Below are 20584 nucleotides of genomic sequence, written 5' to 3'. Positions count from 1 at the left end.
TACGAGATAGATACTTTCAAGTAAACAAACACCGAACCGTTTTGCATGCTATTTTGTCTGGATATAGGGATTTTGTACTAACATTTCTTTATTGTTTTAGATTTATGAATCGCTTGTTGTCTCAGACAAAACAGTTTCCAGCTTAATTGTTCGTCTAACAAGTTTATTCTAATCATAAAATCTAGTTAACGAGTGTAAATGACACAATATCAAATAGACAAAACAAATATTTATACAATTTATTTTGGTCAAACAAAGTGTTATTTAAATCCTGATATAAATAGAGATATAAACTGGACAATTCGTGACAACTTTTATCATGTAGGCGTTAATTTATGTCTTGTTTTATTTAAGTTAAAAGTTAACGAATCTTTCATATTTAACAACCGTCCAATCCTCATCCTATTTTACTAATTATGATGTATGTGTTTTACAAACTTTGACCATGCACTCATTTATCATATTTTTTTTTCTAATTCACTAAGCGTAACCAGCTGGGAGTAATTCAAACAGCGGTTGTCATTCCGCTTTGAGGAAATAAAACTTAAAATTTAGTTGCGAAATATTTATGTTGCTCACTGTTGTATAAAATTGGTTAATCATTTGCGAATTGCCTCCTGTAAAATACATCTTGTGTGACTAAATAATGTGTAATCACGGATGTATACATACGTAATTAATTGTTTCAACGAATATTCAAGGAACATATAACGTACAGTGCTGACACCAGTAACCAAATCTTAAAATTTAAACATAATATTTATATAAGAGTTATTTAAAAACGAAGGAAAATGTATGGAATATTTATCTTTGTAACGGTAATAATTAAAACTGTAAATTCACATGGCGGACATGGTGACACGTTACAGACTAAGAATGCAATACAAGACGCCCTCTTGTCTTACCTTTGTCATGGAGCAAATGGATATCCTTGTAACGGACACGGAAGTTGTTCTGGCGGAGCATGTACCTGCTACCATGGTTACAGTGGACTTAAATGTGAAATCAATGACGCAGATTTGACAAATATCGGAAATATTGGTGACACATTTCTTGGAGGCCCTGATACCGGAGGAGGACTAACCTTAGATGACCTACTTTCTCCACTTGCAATCACTGAATCTCCTCAAGTACTAGCATGTCTGTCAACAGATGCAGACGCTTGCAGTGGACACGGTTTCTGTCATCAAGGTAATTGTATATGCGAACCTGGACATTCTGGCATACTTTGTGAACTATCACATGAACAAGGATTTTGTAAAACTTATAAAGAATGTGCTGAATGTACGGCTTTTATGAATGACTGTCCAAAAAAGTGTTCCTTGATTGCAAAGTTTAGACTCGTTTTCGGATTTCCAAGGGCAACCGATGGAGACAACTTTAGAAAATGCCGCTTTAGAAATTCCGATTTTAACTGCACATTCTATTTTAAACAAGAAAGCGAGTCTCCGCAAGGGCTGAAAACTATTGCAGTAAAAGCCTGTTTGAATTATAATGAAGCTATTACTAAAGCAAACGAGACGGCGGCAGAACAAATGAAAGACAAGCCTTTAAAACCTGTCACGCCATCGCCTACACCAGCCCTCACTACGACATCAACTGTTGACGACAGAAGTTCAATAGACCATTCACACGAACCGCATGACACTCATACGCATGATGATCATGTGCACGACACCATGGCTGATTCTGGGAAACAAGACACAAGCACAGGCGGTTCAGGTGCAAGTGTTATGAAGCCAGGACTGTTTGTAATAATTGGAAGTGTACTAATGTTCTTGTGATTGTAAGTCATAGTAATCGTGTTCGAGTCAAATATCATCTTTATGAAGCCAAAATGGAAAAAGCTTCAAAACCATTATGGAAAATGAAATGAAGGAGTAAGGCAATTTCTCTAACTTTGAAAGAATACTGGCTAAACTTACTGTAAATTGCTATTGATATCAATATGTGTACATAATGGTGAAATATATATTTACAATTCTGTGATAAGTTTCCATTCATCGTAATTATCTACCAAAGTGTTAAAATATTTATTATCCAAGTGACGTGTTTTAGAAACAATCTTTAAGGCAGACTGATACCAATTAACATTTTCATTAAATTAAAATAATTCTACTTACATAGATGTATAATTACATTTACATATCATATATTTTTGCTAAATCATTATGGTGTAGTATGGACGGACCTTAGTTAAGAACCATGTGTGCAGAGTTCTTCTGGCTAGTTTTGTAATTTCATCGCGGTGAAATATACAAAAAAGGACTCCTACACCTGATATCATAACAAATACCACTCTGTTTGATAAAATCTCATATTTTCTTACTTTGTAATAAAAGGCGAATAAAAAGATTTTTAGGAAGAGAAATGTATTGTATATTTATTAACTAAGCTTTAAAATTGTTAAGAGGAACCATGTACATCATTTGTTTAGAACATACAGATTTCTTAGCTGAGAACTTTATAACATGTACATAACTTAGTTAATCCTACAACAGTGAACCTTTGTATGCTTTTTAGAAAAAGGAGGGATTCACGATAAATATAGATAAAATAGAGAAAAACGAACGGTATCCTTAAAGAACACCCAAAACGACAAAATTGAAATTGTTGCATGCTTGGTTTGATTAAGCCTGTTCATGGACGGTATTGATCCTTTGTGATTCGGGCTGTCCGATCCGAACCATGACAAACATAAAATTTGTGTTTACATTCTACCTAATCGGTCGGGGGGAAAATGAAATGGTGTATATCGATAATGTTTTAAGTTCAGACTAATACAAATAATAAAATGGTTAAGCACATAGTATGATGATCTTGCGTTACGCAATATGCGGCTGACTTAGACCAGTCCATGTAATCATGAAACGTTTAATTGCTGACATTGATTGGCATTGTGTCGTAAAGTTCTGAAAACACTTCATAGCAGCACGTCAACTTGCGGTTTTAGTCGTTTGCCTAATGTAAATCTTCTTCCATTGTTTGTCCATGTACACACAGTCTGTGCGTGTAAAAGAAAAAAATAGCAAAACGGTGTAAATTGTTAATGATGTTTCATAGGAAAGGAGGTTGCTGTTATTGTTGTTGATTCTTTTTCTCTTTTTTGAACACCTTATGTTATTCGTCATTAGCACATGACTCATTCAATACATTTCCGTTGTTTCTTTTTCATGTTTAGACAAGTTTAATTAAGAGTTGAAGCACGTAACGCAACGAGTAATTATATCTCTAGAAGAACTATTGGAATCGATCTGTTTTAATTCCATTGACATTTACATTCAGAAATATTGGCAACCATATTTTATATTTGTATTTGATTTTTTATAATACCAAATGGTCCGTTTGATATTTTAACCACTGTTTATGTGTCAGGTTCGTTGTATAATCGATGCAAAGCATCAATGAAGCATAAACAAATAGGTTAGAAAACATACTCCTTGCCTGACGGCACTTTTGAGAAATATATCATGTTGAACAATTACTTCACCGTCGACTTCTTGTAATTCAGCTAATTAACATATCAACATAAATAATATATCACTGTAAATCATTGTATTTGATTACAGGACCAACTGCAGAGAATGCAAAAGTTGAAAAGATCGACAACAAAAATGTATAAATGAAAACTATAATGCTAATTATTGTATTATGTTATCAAATGTCATCTGCAAGATGGCTGTGAAATTAGCATATGAATGATGGAATGCCTGAAGTATAAAAATTCTTGCCTAAAATATATGGTCAAATGCTTAATGATAATGATAACTGTATGAATGTAGGAGTAACAATGAAAATTCCATACATAATTGTATAATGATAAGTGTACGCAAGAGCATAAACGCTTTAAATGTTTGGATGAATTTTAACGAAAATTCTATAAGTAATTGTTTAGGTACAGTGACAAAATTAAAGATATTTAGAAGTCAAGTTTTAGCAAAGGATCACAAAGCTGTCAAATGGCTGAAAAATGATCCAATAGTGGACATGTAAAGATAGAACAGGACAAAACAGGACAAAACAGGGGATATAAAGAGACATAATATCTTCAGACTGTTGGCGTTGAACAGAAAAGAAAACAACTATTTGACCTGAAGGTGTTTAGTATACTTAACACGCTATTGCTTATACGAAAACAAGCTGTGTCACATAATAGTATTACTCAGTCAAAAAATTAACTGCGATATGAATAATTTAAAAATAGCTATTACTTTCAAAGAACAAAAGCTCGTGAGTATGTTTTCATACAGATGAAACGGGAAAATGTTGTTGTTTTTTACATTTACGTTGTACAGGTAAAATTTATTGGCCGGTGAATCGGCGTTTGCCTACAGGAAATCTTTTTTTTTTTTTTCATCTAATTTCAAATTAATTAGTTTGTCCCAAAACATTTGGTTAAAGTCGCCTCATAATATATAAATATTAAAAAAGAATATACGTGCGCCAAAATGCTTCCCACCTTAAACCTAATAAATTTATGAAAATTTCCATTTATTTTACTGATTACAATTTTTGCTTTTTATATATATATAAAAACAAAAACTAAATCATAGATTAAGGTAACTGTTGACATTTTAACAGAGTGAAATGATGAATTGGTAGAGAAAAGAAAAGCGACATGTTTAAGATTTGTAACATTAATTGGCCCATGTAGTACTTAATAAAAGTTTCTATGTAGAATCTAAATGTACAACAAAAAAATATAAAATACAGATTTAATAAATTAAATGATTATAGACAGTATATAATAGGCACGTGATAATGTGTTATAAAAACTTCTAAATAACAAACTGAGCATTAGTAACTTATTAATGTTTTGTTTAAAGGTTAAAGGTCGTCAAGTGGTTCTTATGAATAAAGGAAATATCGAAAACTTACATAAATCACATGCTACTCTTTTATAAAATCATAAATCTTTTTAAGTGAATAAATTCAGTTTTTTCTTAAATGATGATATAAAAGAAATATACTTACTGGTTACATGGCATCATGTAAAATTATCAATATTATAAATGTATATTTAGTTCGGTGAATACAGTCTTATCAGTAACGATCTTTAGAAATAAACTTATTGATCACGTGGTATCATTTTAAAAAATATACAATATTATGAATGAATATTTAAACAGCTTATTAATTCGCTTAATGTGGAAATATAAAAATAAAATTGTAGTATCTATATATCATTTGACAAAGTATAAGCGACTTAAAAAGCAAAAATACTTGAGCAATAATGCTTCACATAATCGTATATATATGTATATGTATTTGTGAATAGAAACTGCTTTTTCTAAATATTTATATAGACACAAAACCGTCTTATCACAGTTCAAATACAATAAGATTATGAATGTTGTTCATTTTCTACGACCAGATCTTGGCTTTTCTTCGACAGCTCTCCTTGATCCGATAGTCAGTTTGTCCATTTGAGAGTCGAGCTCTCGGCCACTAGGTTGATTTGCTTGCTGAAATATGAATAAATTTATTTAAATAGTAATCACTACGATTGTACATGAAAAAAAATTATTCATTTTATAGGCGTATATCACATACAGCAAGCACCACACAATTAAAATTTAAATTCTTTTTCATCATATACCATGAGAAAGTCGCTTCTTTTAATATGAAGGCGACATTCGAGGCTAAATCAAACAAACAAATTTAGCTGGAGGCTGTTAATAGCTATATTTAGAATATAATCGTACGCGCACAGTCCTACTTTAGAATGGGTCAATTTAACTTGATTAATTTCGTACTCTCTCTTGGTATCTACGCTCATAGTATGTCATGTCATCCTCCCCCGGGCGCCGCCTGGACGACACTCGTTCGCCTATATCGTCAAATATTTCGTCCTCTGGTCCAGTCAAACCTACAAAATAGATGAAATTCCGTTGCAACACAAGAAAATGAAACCTGCGGTAATATATCAAAAAAGAAAGCAATATTTATATCACTTGTAGAGTATTAATTCAGCAAATCGCAACAAACATTATTGAAAATAGTCATAAAAAAACTAAGTCAATGGATCGGTCAGTAAATATTGTAAATAAACATATAGTTCTTGTACTTATTTTTATTACTTTTAAATGCAAAAAAGTGAATTTGAATATCGTATGTTACTAATTGAGAATATACATATTTATTATTATTATTATAATTATTATTATTATTATTATTATTATTATTATTATTATCATTATTATTATTATTATTATTATTATTATTATTTAACAAAATTGTATATTACATGAACGTATGAATTGTACAAAATAATAATGTTGAAATGAAAGGGAAATAGTAAAATTACAAAAATACAATTAGATATGTAGGGGACAACAATATAAAGTTATTTTTGAACTCTAATGATACAAAAAAAATAAAAACAATAGTTTCATGAAAGAGTAACAAGTAGGTAACTTATTTTTATTGTAGTAATTTGTGTTAACATATTTTACAATTCAAATAATATAACATATTAAATACACCCGGCCAAATGGGCATATAAGTCACCTTCAATAAACATGAACTATTTACATGAAGTCATAAGTTATTATATCAACATGCTCATTTGTAGATTTAGCTATAACGTGATAGAAATATGAATAAACCGTGTTATAATAGTCATTGATTAATATAGTCATAATTCGTATATTATGTGTCTAATCACATTTGATGTTAAAAATACCACAAAAAAACAGCATAATAACAACATTCATAATGTGCCTCTAGAAGGTCTACTTAACGTCGAGATGCGTATGAAAATACACGTTCGGCTTCAAGACGGTAATTGTTGGAGAAGATAAGTAGCTATAGGACTGAAAGGCCCATTCTGACCATGAAATGCTTTTCTACTATTTTCTCAGGTTTTTTTGTTGTTGTTGTTGTTGTTGTTTTTTTTGTGTATGTGTGTGTGTGCTTGCGTGTTCGTGCATGGGTGTGCGTGCGTGTGCGTGCATGGATGTGTGCGTGTGCTTTTATACTTTCCAAACTGTTATTCATTGGCCAATAACCTGAACCATCTTTTTTTTCTTCTGTTGTTTTTTTTTCTTTTGTCAATTAGTACAGTGATTTAGTATTCTGTATGTCAGTTAAAATACTACTTTGTTGACATTTTGCTAACTTTATGACAAAATAATTTCACATTTATCGCTCCTTTTGTCAGGTAATACGTATCTACTATACTCTAAAACATCTATATTCAAACATTACACAACCCATGATAAGTAAAATGTATTCGTTTCTGTTTAAGAACATTTTTCCTAATAAAGAGTCACATTTAATTCAAAGTGTGCGAGTAAGGTCATGAAAATGTTCTTAACAACCTTATAATCAACGTTAAAGCAACATTTTGACATACGTTACACTTCCATGTTTTATTACTGCTTATAGTAATATCTCTCAAACCTGTGACATACAACCAGTGCTATGATTTATTTTAGTGTTATAAAAATGCTTCATGGACAAAAATACCAAGTTATAAAGTTGATTTTATGAAGATAGGTATGACCTATGGTTCATCATGAAAATGTAAGATATATAAGGAAAATGAGATGCCGTCAGATGTTTGCAGTAAATTAATGTGTGTATAAGTGTAAAAGAGGGTTCACCAGTAATACAAATACCATCTTACAAAGCTGGCCTTATGGTGGGTTATTTATAATGAAAAACTTTATACAAGGTATAATATGTTAATATATTCATGCCCAACCGGATATAATGATGGCTGGTCCCCGTCAGTGTGCGTTTTTTTCCCCCGCTACGCAAAGTGTACACGTACAAACAGTTTTCGTGGCGACACAACATTACTTAGATCTATCATGTATAAGTGTAAAATTTGGGATATCACTCAAAAATGTCTCTTCTTACGAAGTTTGTTTTAAGATGAACTGTATTCTTTTTTCCATCATCATGGTAAAACATTAATGAGTAAATAACCATCAATCTTTTGACGCCGAAGAGACAAACATACAGCATACCATCATAACTTCTGTAACGAGTATATAAATACTCTTATGATCCATGCGGCCAATGACTTGTACACGTGTACAATGTAATGTTTGCGGTTGTTGTTGTTACTGCTGTCGTTTCTGCTGCTGCTGCTAATGATTATGATGATGATGATTATGTTGTTGCTGCTGCTGCTGCTGCTGCTGATTATGATGATGATGATGATTATGCTGCTGCTGCTGCTGCTGCTGCTGCTAATGATGATGATGATGATGATGATTATGTTGCTGCTGCTGCTAATGATGATGATGATTATAATGATGATGATTATGTTGCTGCTGCTGATGATGATGATGATAATACTGTGCGCTGCTGCCTCTGCCGCTGTTGCTGCTACTCCTACCGCTGCTGCAGCCGATGATGATGATGATTATGATAGTGATGATGATGATGATGATGATTATGATGATGATGATGATGATAGTGATGATGATGATGATGATGATAATGATCTGTTTCATTGAACGAAAATAATCTATATCACGGGTGTAGTTATTTTAGTTTATTTAAGGTATACGAGATTTGTCCTAAATGCTGCAATAATAATTTCATGAAATGGAATCAAATTTGTTATGGTTTTTTTAAATCGATACATATGTAAATTCAATTCATACTTTTTTATTTTTATTTACAAAAATAACAGACATTTGACATAACACAGCACAGATGTGTTTGATATTTTCCGACAATAACAGCAGACACATGGCTTTTGGATTGAATGATGCATAACTTTAACTTATCTTAAATTGCATTCTTATTTTATTTTAAAACAATCGAATGAAACATTGTTTACCATTGTCAAATAACTCCACACGTGCGCATGAGTGTTATTTTAGTTTTTCTTTCTATTGTCGTTTATTTACAAGGTTATGTATGACTGTTAATCTACATAATTTGTTTGATTTATAACGACAATGTTAAACAACTGCTACCATCACAATGGTAAATAAACAACAATTAGGACAAAGTCTGATACATATAACTGATGCGTAATGTAGGCCTATGGTGTTAAAAAACAAAACCAGAACAATCATCTAACACGTGTACGATGTTAAAACGAAAATGTAGGATAAGCAATGCACAGAAATATTCTTACACGTGACAAAAATGATTAAAAAATTATTTGACACGCGTACATAGTAAATCTATAGTTAGAATATCAGTTATGAATATAGCAATTTTCTGATAGATAAACAAGTTAAAAGAGAAGGATCATAACAACCATCTGACACGTGGACAAGGTTGAAACAATGGCATATAATTAATAATCTTGTTTAACGAATATAACAATCTTTAGATCGCAAACCTGTTGGTTGGTTAACAGAAACCTTCAATAAACGTAAAAATATTTTACATGCGAATAGTTGATGCTAACAGAAATTTTCAATGCACGTAACAATATTTTACACGTTAGCATGGCTGATGTTAACAACAATCTTCAATGCACGTGACAATATTTTACACTTGAACATGGTTTATGTTAACAAAAATATTCAAAGAAAGTGACAATATTTAACACGTGAACATGGTTGATGTTCACAAAAATCTTCGTATCTTAACAACGTCTTCAATGGACGTAACAATATTATACACGAGAACGATGGATTGTGAAGAGAGAATAGGTTTTTTTCAGCATGACAGATTGTGACAAGTGCATAAGAGTTGATAAAATAACAAGAGAAAGACAAATATAGTATTTTTATTTTTGAACATAAGGAAACAGTTGTCTCGTAAATTATCTCGTTTTTCAACATTTGAAACGATTTATGTTAGTTGTATCATAGTTTGGGGACCTTTCTGTTGAAAATGTGTCAGAGTTAAATCGTATACATATACATGCACAGTGCGTTAACTGGAGTGCAGGTATTAGATACCCGCACTCCAGAGCATGCCCATTGATTGGCTCATTTTTGCTGGTGTTCACATATTGTGACGGCAGAGAAAGGGAAAGCGACAGAAAAATCATATTCAGATGTTCGTTCATTGGTTCCTTTTTGCCGGGGTTTCATATTGTGACACCAGGGAACGTGTTTTTATGTTTGACTATGATACAAAAGAGAAAGAACATCAAAACACTCGGCAATCTGATTAATACTCGGGGGGGGGGGCTACGCCCCCTTGAACAAATCAGATAGCCTGGTGTTTCGATGCTCTTTCTATTACTTATTCATTGTGAACTACTCTATACATTATGGACGAGGATGTAGCTCTTTTCGCCTATTGATTCTTGACGATTCTTGCTCACTTTTGCCTAATATCACAAGCCTCATTTAAGAACCAAAACTACTTCCCCTGTTATTGTTTAGAGCGGAACCTAATTTCACAATAAAATAGTTTTGTTTTTGCTAGAACGTGTTTATTTTAAGGACAGGAATTAATTTTTTATTAACCTTGAACGTCTGCATACATCTGCATATTATAACTTAATCATAAAATGCATAAAACTGTTTATTACAGCTTTAACCTTTAAAATAAGAATTAATTTACAATTATTATTAATAACATAAATCAAGATATTTCATGTTGTTTGTGAAAGCCTGTTCTTTGACAGGATCAATGTGAGTATTCATATATGTCTCTTTCCCTACTGTCCGCCAAAAGGAGAAAAATATAATTACTTTATTTGCATGAAATAAAACAGTCTAAAAATAAGACTGTTAAAAAGCCATGTGACTAACTATTTATATTTATATCACTTTATTACAATATAAAGGGTTTCATGTCCGATGATACACAGCTGCTTCCTGTCATAATTTAGTAAACTAGTAATTTTAAGTCTTATTGTAGGTGGTTACTATAAAAAAATGTACATTAAAACTTAACCTACCATAAAGACGTATATTAAAACCTGGTCCTAGGATCAGCTTAAAGTAAAGAAAAACACCCGTTCATTAGTGGTGTTCTTTTATTTACATTTATTTATTTATTTATTTATTTATTTATTTCTGTCTGAATAATGATTAATTGTTCTAAATTGTATTTGCGAGACATCACAAACAAACAAATATGCTACAAGAAACTTCACCAAAGTTAGTAAATCTAAAGTTTCATTTTGCAAAATGTGACACACCACAAACATTTCTATGTGTTCTCAAAACCAGCTTACTGAATACTATTTAACTTTATTATATACTTATAAATGAAATATTGAGAAATACTGATAAGATAAAATGCGTATTTTCATTTATCGTATTTTCACTATCAAATTTATGTTTTTACTGCAGTGAAACATATTTTCCGTATTTTCACTGGTGTCTTGTCGGACTAATTTATTTTAATTCAGCCAGTACACAAAATTAAAGAGAAGTTGTAAGGTCAAAAAAAAAATTTAAGGAGTCTTAAATATATATTGTAAGGTCCAAAAAAAGTGAAAAAGTATAAAACAAACAGAAAATTCAAGTTTTTTCTCTATAAATACAGGATTTGTTCATCTCATGACTATTGCCACTCGTGAAATATTTATTTTCATATCACTCAATGATAATAAATTCTGTATTTATATAAAGAATAAGTTATATTATCCTCTATTTATGTCTGCCCTTTTGTCAATAAATTATGCCACTTTATACAAACTATGGCTCGACACTTTATACAAACTATGGCTCGACACTTTATACAAACTATGGCTCGACACTTTATACAAACTATGGCTCGACACTTTATACAAACTATGGCTCGACACTTTATACAAACTATGGCTCGACTATAATTGTAAGAATTGTTTAAGTCATGAACTATTATTTCATCTACAATGTTTAAGAAAAATAAAAATGTTTTATCATACTCTAACAATGGTCTAATTCAAAAGAAATCCAGTTAGAATATAACACCTTTTGATAAGAAATTAAAGAACAGGGTTAATCAAAAGAGGGAAATGAATTCACAAAGAAACTACGTGTCAGGAAACAAATATACCTGCTTCAATATCTGAAATACAAACGTGTGTTTCGAATTTGAAATAATCTTCTGAATTAAATCTTATAGGAAATAATCGCCGGAACGAATTTGTATATGAAATAATCTGCTTAAAGAGTCTTATATGAAATAATCTGCAAAATAACATGTAATATACAATATTCTGCTGTACAAATTTATAAGAATTAATCTGCTGTACAAATATGTATGATATAATATACTGGAAACGTATTGTATGAATCTACTGATTAAAATATTATATATATTTATTTATGAAATAAGCTGCTGAAAAAAGTATATGAAATAATCTGCTTTTTAATGTCCTTTTAGAAATACTGTGCCGAATAAAATCTTATATGAAATAATGTGCCGAATAAAATCTTATATGAAAAACCTGCTAAAAGAAAACTCTCAAATCTACATGTATATAAAATCATCTGCTGCGTTAAACCATATACGAAATAGTCTAGCTTATATTAAAATTAATTTATTGAAAAAAATCTTTATAAATGATTTGCTAATCATATATCTATCAATTCTTCATATTCGTCGTTACGGGAAACGGAGAGGGCTTTAAGTCCTACACTCCATCATTACATATAAAATAGGAAGATGTTTACAAACATGACTGATTATTGTGACAATTATATATACTATATATATGTTTACAAATCTATTCTAAGGTACTGTTGTAAATATATGTGCGTGCGTATAAAATCTAAACATGGAAGACTCATGATGACTTTCATACATAGGCTAATGCATTAACCATTACTGGACCTACCAGTCAGTTTAAATAGCGAAAAAGAAAAATTTAAGGAGTCTTAAATATATATTGTAAGGTCCAAAAAAAAGTGAATAATTATGGTGGCTGATTTGTGCCATGTCGAGGCGCCAGGCAAAAAAAAGTGGTGTTTTCGCCAAACGCCCCGCGGATCAAAAGTACGGTATGGCACACATTAGCCACCATAGATTTAAACAATACAATGATATATACATTAGATTTACTAGAAAATATATCATTCTTTTAATATACATGATTTTGATTTTCCTTTACAGTAAAGTTCAATGGATACATATAAATATATCAAACTTTGCAAAATAGCTATGAAACACTTCATCATAATCATACTGAAATTCAACAGCGCATTTTGCTCAGTATGTCGGAGCAACTCAGGTCAGCTACTTTGTTAAATAAAATGTATACTCGTGCAAATAATTTAAATGATTTTTCCTTACCATGTTGCTTCTTGTTCATTTGATGCTGCTTTATAGCGTGTACGTTGGCTCTCAAGAAAGGGTTATCTGATGACGTCACAGATTGCTCCAAAAACCCTTTGTTAGGGGCACCTGAAAAGAAGATTAGGTTAACAGAAATACATTATAACTTACACTTGAAATAAGTAAGCATTACAAATGATTTTATCTGGATCATTTGGCTTAGTGAAGTTTACTGAATTATTATTACAAGATTTTATAATGAAGGAACTGAAAGAAACTATTTTACTGGGGCGTGTTGCGCTTTTCCAGGTTGAGCGTAAAATTAAAAGTAATGTCTTTTGTGACTGTATTATGGAACATATATTCTAAACTTGAATATATTCAATTTAACCGTAAAATGCACAGTACATGTGTGTATTAATTGGATTGATAAAGTATTTAACTAGTAAAAGTATTGCTGATATATAATAACAGTGTATTATATTTCGATTTGTACTTTATATATAGTATCCATTTTAATTAAATTAAAAAATGTATCATATCTTGGAACAATTTATATCTATATGAAAAGAAAATATGAAAAGAAAACATGAATAATAAAATGATATGAAAAATTAATATAAGAGTTATGTTTGAAGTTCTTGGTTACTTTCTACGGACCTTTCCCGCTAGGATCAAGTCTCATGTATCCTTCCGCCATAGACGAGAATCCCGTTATACCGCCCATAGCAGCGTACGGTGTTGCCTCCCCTAGAGGATGCCCCCGAGCTTCGCGTTCTTCTCCTGTCTCAACAATCATTTTGTGTTGGCTTACTGGAGCACCGCATCCGCACGTGAACGAACTCGTGAATCCCGTGCATTTTGTGCATCCAGCTGTAAGAATAAAAGAAATGCGTCTGACATCATTGGAGAATTATAGGCATAAATGTGGCAACGTGAATTTTAAATCTGCGTATGTTATGTAATCTTGGTTAACAATACTTTGCTTGCTAATACAAGCGGTTACCTTTTTTGCAAACTAACTTTCCGAACTCTGCGTGTTCATCCGATGTGTGTTTACAATGACACCGTATAGGTTGAGAACCATTTAGTGGTACGTAGTGATAGCTGACACATTTACACTTGGAGGCCCGGCATGGTAACTTTATAGGACGTTCTTTGGGAATCTCCTCAAAATCCGTCTTATGTTGCTTGTACCTGAAATTAAATAAAAATACGTTTAGAATGATAAGACTTGATACATTTACATATCCTGGCATATACATGTTATATATGTTTATGCAACGACTATATAAATAACTATTTTTATACGACGGTTAAATACTAGTAGATAATTATTTCATAAGATAGTCAAAGACACCCTTTAGTATTATGAAATTGGTCAAAAATCGTATGAAGTGTTGGTTATTTTTATGTTTATTATCAACCAATATCAAATAGTTGACAAATTGGACATAGTTACGTTATTTGGCATTAATTACCTGTGTTTACAGAAACATAGCGTCTCGGGTCCCACTAGCTTACAGTCCATGCCCGTTGGTCCACTGTGACTGGTATACAGCCTATTCTTCATTCTCTGTGTAATTAATATTAAAATACAAATTATAAACCGTATAATAATAAAATGATACGAGGTTTGAAAACATTGGAGATATAGTTTGTGCAACAAAGGAATATTTACATCCATCATGTACATATACATTTCTACCTCTAGAAATAAACTATTCCTGCTTTTAAATGGAATCTGTCATTTAGTATTACACGTTTAAAGGGGTTGGGGTTTGATATGAAAAAGCTAAGATTGAGAAGCAAGACCATATATGGTCTGGTCAGATTGTATATATGTGTAAGATGGCTGCATTTTATGCTTGTAAATGAGCATTATCAGCACTCCAGCTGGAAAAAAACTAGCTATATGCTTGTATTATAATAAGGTATTTTTACGTACATATATAGTTTTATATGGTTTTAACACTTTTTTATCAATGGAAATTGTTTCTAAAAAGGCCATTTAGTGATAACACCTTTTTTTAAAAGAATTTAAGATTTTAGCTGTTTTTGAGATATATCAAAGTGTAAAGAATTGAACATCTTAGCTGTTTTAAAGTATTGTAACAAATTAAATTTTAATCTTATAGTTAAGTAATATTATGAATCAACTACTCAGATGTGTATTGTTTTTGATTTTACTGGACTGCTCATATATGACTATGTAAAATACCTATCTGTGTAAGGTTTAATCTGATCTAACCTTGTAAATGTGGATTGTATATTATGATACTTGTAACATGTTTGTAACAACATACATGTAGTCTCCTATAATTCTTCATAAAAATGACCATTTACATGTATTTTAAGTTTTATTGAATGTATATTTGTATTATATGTACATGTAATGGATGAGACTTAAATAAACTAATAAACAATAAACATATTGTTTTCATACTAGTATCTTAAACTTATTCATTATGCTTACAAAATGGGAAATCAGTTAAAATGCAGGCAATGTAGCTATTGTTACTCTATAGGCATGTTTCATAATTGTGTGTGAATGAAATGCCTCATGGTGAAAAATATAGTACTATAATATGTTATGTAATAACATAAATAAACGATAATAAATAATTTTGCGATTAAAACTGATAGTCTTACCAAAGGAAGGACCTTCTTTTTATACTCTTCAAACTCCTCAGGTGTAAACAGTTTACCACCGTCATCTTCTCCTACAATCCTGTAATTACATACGAGTACGAATAGTTTTTTTATAGTAAGAAGCAAACTAATTAACTATTACTGAAACATATTATCATAGAAAGGCATTAGGTACACAAAAATGATAACACATATTCTTTTTGCTATTTACTGTTAAACAATTAAGTTATGTGTTAAGGTCCATCCACCCACTGAAGCATTGGCTTGCGGACTGAAATGTGAATGAAATAAATTCCATACAACATATCCAATCATTTTAGTCAATGCAGAGTCTTATATGCAGCAAGTTCAATCTGCATGCACAGTTAGAAAAGGATCTTAATACCCAATTTATTTGTTTAGAGTTAAAGGGTCTTCAGTTGATATTGAGTATTGTGGATTAGAAGAAATTGCGACCTCAGTGATTAGGAAGGGAATGAACTCCATTCAAAGTATTACAGAAGATCCTCTAATTATCTCCCTTTATGCGACATGCACAACCTAAAATTGAATTATTTATATTAATAACATAATCAAACATTCACAATGGGCAATTATGAATTAAAGTATGTTTTCTTACGTACTTCACAACAACTATTAAAAAGGAATAGGTCATTTAATGAGAATTCTTTGTACATATTATATATATATCATATGTACATTTTGTATGTTTAACTGATAAATATGTGACCAAATGATCTTTTGTGTTAAGTGTGAAATGTAATACATATGTGCGGTATATTTACAACAAACGGTACATGCAGTATATTTGGATATTTGCATTTCAAAGAGATATGGATATTAGACTTTAGCTTCTTGTTTACAATACAGTAACTCGGTCACACCCACTCCCACGTACTTTATATTTATCGATTCAGATCGCTTATCCATGATAGTTATAGATTTATAGAATGAGTGCTCTTATTAAATATACTTTTCTGTTTTGTAAATCAAGCAGCAAAATTAATGAATTCTGATAAAGCACGTTATATTTATTCATTTTATAATTGTGTTTTCACATGGATGCGTTTTAATCACATTAGTTGTACGTTATATTGTGACTTTGGCGTGACCCATGCACATTGAACCCGACATGAACGGGCTCCAAGGTAGAACTCCGGCAAGTGGTAGGCTGACTGGATAATCTGCAGACCGACATTAACCAGCCCAGGAGAGCGGTAGCTTAGAGGTTAAGGTGCCTGCCTCTCAACCAAGGAATCATGGGTCCGGGCACTAATCGGGTTAGGACCATGTTTCATCATATGACACCAGTACTGGTTGGTTCCAGGAAACGGACTCGAAAGTGATTAATGTAAGTGGCAAGAACTTGCTTCGAAATCGAGCTTAAATAGATATGTTTAAACCAACCAGCCCTGCTAAGGTATCAAGCTAAACTAAGAAAGTACAAAGTGATTTGGGATCGTTCTTGAAGCAACGCACAAAAGTATTAAGATCAGAAACATTACCTTCTATATTCCAAGTATTCGTCTACTGCCTGACCTTTGGAAGCGTCAAACTTCAGGTTAAACTGCCTGGCATCCGCCATAGTGTCTTTACCCCACCCACTATTCCTATCTAACGTATATATCAATATCAAAATCAATCAGCTCCTGTCGTAAAATAAATAAAATGTCCTAGGTGAAGTTAATGAATGGTTGATCGATATTTCACTGCTATATGAGGAATATAAAAGTCAGAATTAAACCTTTTCTTGTTAAACCAAGCGATGAGGAATTTATGACAAGTCAAATCATTTCGCAAATAAATGAAATCAAATAATACTAAGACAAATTCATACATATAATATCGTGTCTTAATTTGTTTTCATCTTAAAATTCAGGGAACTAATATTCTGAAAATGATGGATGTGAACTATCTTCAAAGTTATACTTAATTTTTATCGCTTAATGGGTATTAAACTTTTTCTTAGTTAGTATCAAAGTTATGCTTAATAAATATTCAAGTTATGCTTAATTAGTATTGAAATAGTAGCGTTTAGTTATTTTCAAAGTTATGCTTTATTTATTTCAAAACTATGCTTAATTGAAATATTTATAACATACCTGTCTAGTAATAAATCAAACTAAATTCCCTTCGATTTAAAACATTTGTTACTGTTTAACATGCCTATATTTACAAAAGAGATATACGGTTTCAAAATTAAGTTGTATTTACAAACGGATCGATAAGAGTGAATTGGAAAAACGTCATACTTGATCTAATCTTGGTTTAAATAGACATGTTATAACTGCAACCTTTGACCTCCAGAAAACATAATCCATCAGATATTAATCGCGAGGTTTATGTAAGGTTTTCTCCCTTTAAAACTACTACATATTTTAGCTGATGTAAGGATTAAGATGCTACAATATAAGAAAGTAAATTAACGTAAAGATAAGTCAAATAAGATAAGGTAGAGTAAGGTAAGGTAAGAGGTAAGGTAAAGTAAGAGGTAAGGTGATGTAAGAGGTTGGTAAGAGGTAAGGTAAGAGGTAATGTAACAGGTAAGGTAAGCTAAGACGTAAGGTAAAAGATAAGGTAAGAGGTAAGGTTAGGTAAGAGGTAAGGTAAGAGGTAATGTAAAAGGTAAGATAAGCTAAGAAGTAAGGTAAGAGGTAAGGTAAGCTTAGAAGTAAGGTAAGACGTAAGGTAAGGTAAGAAGTAAGGTAAAGTAAGAGGTAAGGTAGGGGTAAGGTAAGAGGTAAAGTAATGTAAGGTTATGTAAGAGATAAGGTAAAGTAAGAATTAAGGTAAGGTAAGAGGTAAGGTAAGAAGTAAGATAGGTTAAGAGGTAAGGTAAGATAAGAATTAAGGTAAGATAAGGTAAGGTAAGAGGTAAGGTAAGGTAAGAAAAGAGGTTAGGTAGGTAAGAGGTAAGGTTAGGTAAGTGGGGGTAATGTAAGATAAGGTAAGTTAAGAAGTAAGGTAAGGTAAAAGGTAAGGTTAGGTAAAAAAAGAGGTAAGGTAAGAGGTAAAGTAAGATGTAAACTAAGTTAATACTAAGGGAAGAGGTAAGGTAAGGGATGAGGTAAGGTAAGGTAAGGTAAGAGGTAAGGTAAGGTTTGGCAAAGAGAAAAGTTGATCTTCTTCCACCATATACCTAATAGCTCTAGCGTTCCCTTTTCGTTAGCTTGGAGTCTTACAGTTTGTTCTTTTCTTTGATAGTTCTATCCTGGTCTTTTTCGCCACACATTAAAATATTTTCATGAGAGGTAAAAAGTCAAGACATATATTTTAGATTAAAAACTCATAAAATAAGGTAGATTTCTAACATGGTTTGGAATATACCCTAATTAAAGACAAACTAGATATATATGGGATAAATATACACATTGTGAAGTAAGAACAATTTCAAGACATGACGACAATGTCAATGAAATCATTTCTACGCCTAATATTAGTCCATACATTTCAATTTTCTCCCTTTCTATAAGCGTTCAATGAGAGCCTATACTTTAACATGGTTTGATAAAAATGAGTAAAAAAATCCTACAATACATTTCATTGTGTTTTTAAAATGCTTCATTTGACCAGACTAATAACGTTGGAAAGCTTTCCATCTCGATATATGTTTGATGAAATTAATTAACCCTAACACAATGGACAACAACAACATACAAATATAGCGTGAAATACGACAGAATATAATCACTTGTGACAAGAAATAGTCCAAGCTTTAGCTATGTAATATCAACAATAATTAAATTGCCTTCAACGGGATGTTTGAATAAATAGACCTGCTCCATGGGAGCTCTAACAAGGATGTTTGAATAAATAGACCTGCTTCATTGGAGCTCAAACAAGGATGATTGAATAAATAGACCTTCTCCATTGGAGCTCTAACAAGGATGTTTGAATAAACAGACCTTCTCCATTGGAGCTCTGACAAGGATTTTTGAATAAATAGACCTTCTCCATGGGAGCTCTAACAAGGATGTTTGAATAAATAGACCTTCTCCATGGGAGCTCTAACAAGGATGTTTGAATAAATAGACCTTCTCCATTGGAGCTCTGACAAGGATGTTTGAATAAATAGACCTTCTCCATGGGAGCTCTAACAAGGATGTTTGAATAAATAGACCTTCTCCATTGGAGCTCGAACAAGGATGTTTGAATAAATAGACCTTCTCCATGGGAGCTCTAACAAGGATGTTTGAATAAATAGACCTTCTCCATTGGAGCTCAAACAAGGATGTTTGAATAAATAGACCTTCTCCATTGGAGCTCAAACAAGGATGTTTGAATAAATAGACCTTCTCCATGGGAGCTCTAACAAAGATGTTTGAATAAATAGACCTTCTCCATTGGAGCTCTAACAAAGATGTTTGAATAAATAGACCTTCTCCATGGGAGCTCTAACAAGGATATTTGAATAAATAGACCTTCTCCATTGGAGCTCTAACAAGGATGTTTGAATAAATAGACCTTCTCCATTGGAGCTCTAACAAGGATGTTTGAATAAAAGACCTTCTCAATGGGAGCTCTAACAAGAATGTTTGAATAAGTAGACCTTCTCCATTGGAGCTCTAACAAGGATGTTTGAATAAATAGACCTTCTCCATTGGAGCTCTACAAGGATGTTTGAATAAATAGACCTTCTCCATTGGAGCTCTTACAATGATGTTTGAATAAATAGACCTTCTCCATTGGAGCTCTAACAAGGATGTTTGAATAAATGGAGACATTATCCATTGGAGCCCTAACAATGATGTTTGAATAAATAGACCTTCTCCATTGGAGCTCTAACAAT

General features: G+C 31.8%; 2 protein-coding genes across 4 annotated transcripts; one reads left to right on the top strand and one right to left on the bottom strand.

The window, feature by feature from the left end:
• Positions 1 to 510: 510 nt before the first annotated feature.
• LOC132728639 (integrin beta-4-like) lies at positions 511 to 2353 on the top strand. Its single transcript, XM_060714311.1, has one exon. The coding sequence runs from the start codon at positions 792 to 794 to the stop codon at positions 1782 to 1784; it is 993 nt and encodes a 330-aa protein (XP_060570294.1). The 5' UTR covers positions 511 to 791; the 3' UTR covers positions 1785 to 2353.
• Positions 2354 to 4701: 2348 nt separating this feature from the next.
• On the bottom strand, positions 4702 to 18059 carry LOC132728638 (protein FAM221A-like). 3 transcript variants are annotated; one of them, XM_060714307.1, is made up of 10 exons: positions 17898 to 18059; positions 17301 to 17444; positions 15796 to 15874; positions 14625 to 14719; positions 14150 to 14340; positions 13804 to 14016; positions 13162 to 13272; positions 11923 to 11934; positions 5757 to 5869; positions 4702 to 5465 (listed from the first exon to the last, which is right to left on the bottom strand). In XM_060714307.1, exons 2-10 carry the CDS (start codon positions 17378 to 17380, stop codon positions 5358 to 5360), a joined length of 1002 nt encoding a protein of 333 aa, XP_060570290.1. In that variant the 5' UTR covers positions 17381 to 17444; positions 17898 to 18059; the 3' UTR covers positions 4702 to 5357. The 3 variants fall into 3 exon arrangements, with proteins under 3 accessions (XP_060570290.1, XP_060570291.1, XP_060570292.1); XM_060714308.1 differs by having other exon boundaries at positions 17301 to 17410; XM_060714309.1 differs by lacking the exon at positions 11923 to 11934 and having other exon boundaries at positions 17898 to 18056.
• Positions 18060 to 20584: the final 2525 nt, after the last annotated feature.

The sequence above is a fragment of the Ruditapes philippinarum genome, unplaced genomic scaffold, assembly GCF_026571515.1.
Source record: "Ruditapes philippinarum isolate M1 unplaced genomic scaffold, ASM2657151v2 ctg1459_1_1_1_1, whole genome shotgun sequence".
NCBI classification, from domain to species: domain Eukaryota; kingdom Metazoa; phylum Mollusca; class Bivalvia; order Venerida; family Veneridae; genus Ruditapes; species Ruditapes philippinarum.
This window is presented reverse-complemented; position numbering and strand designations above follow the sequence as displayed.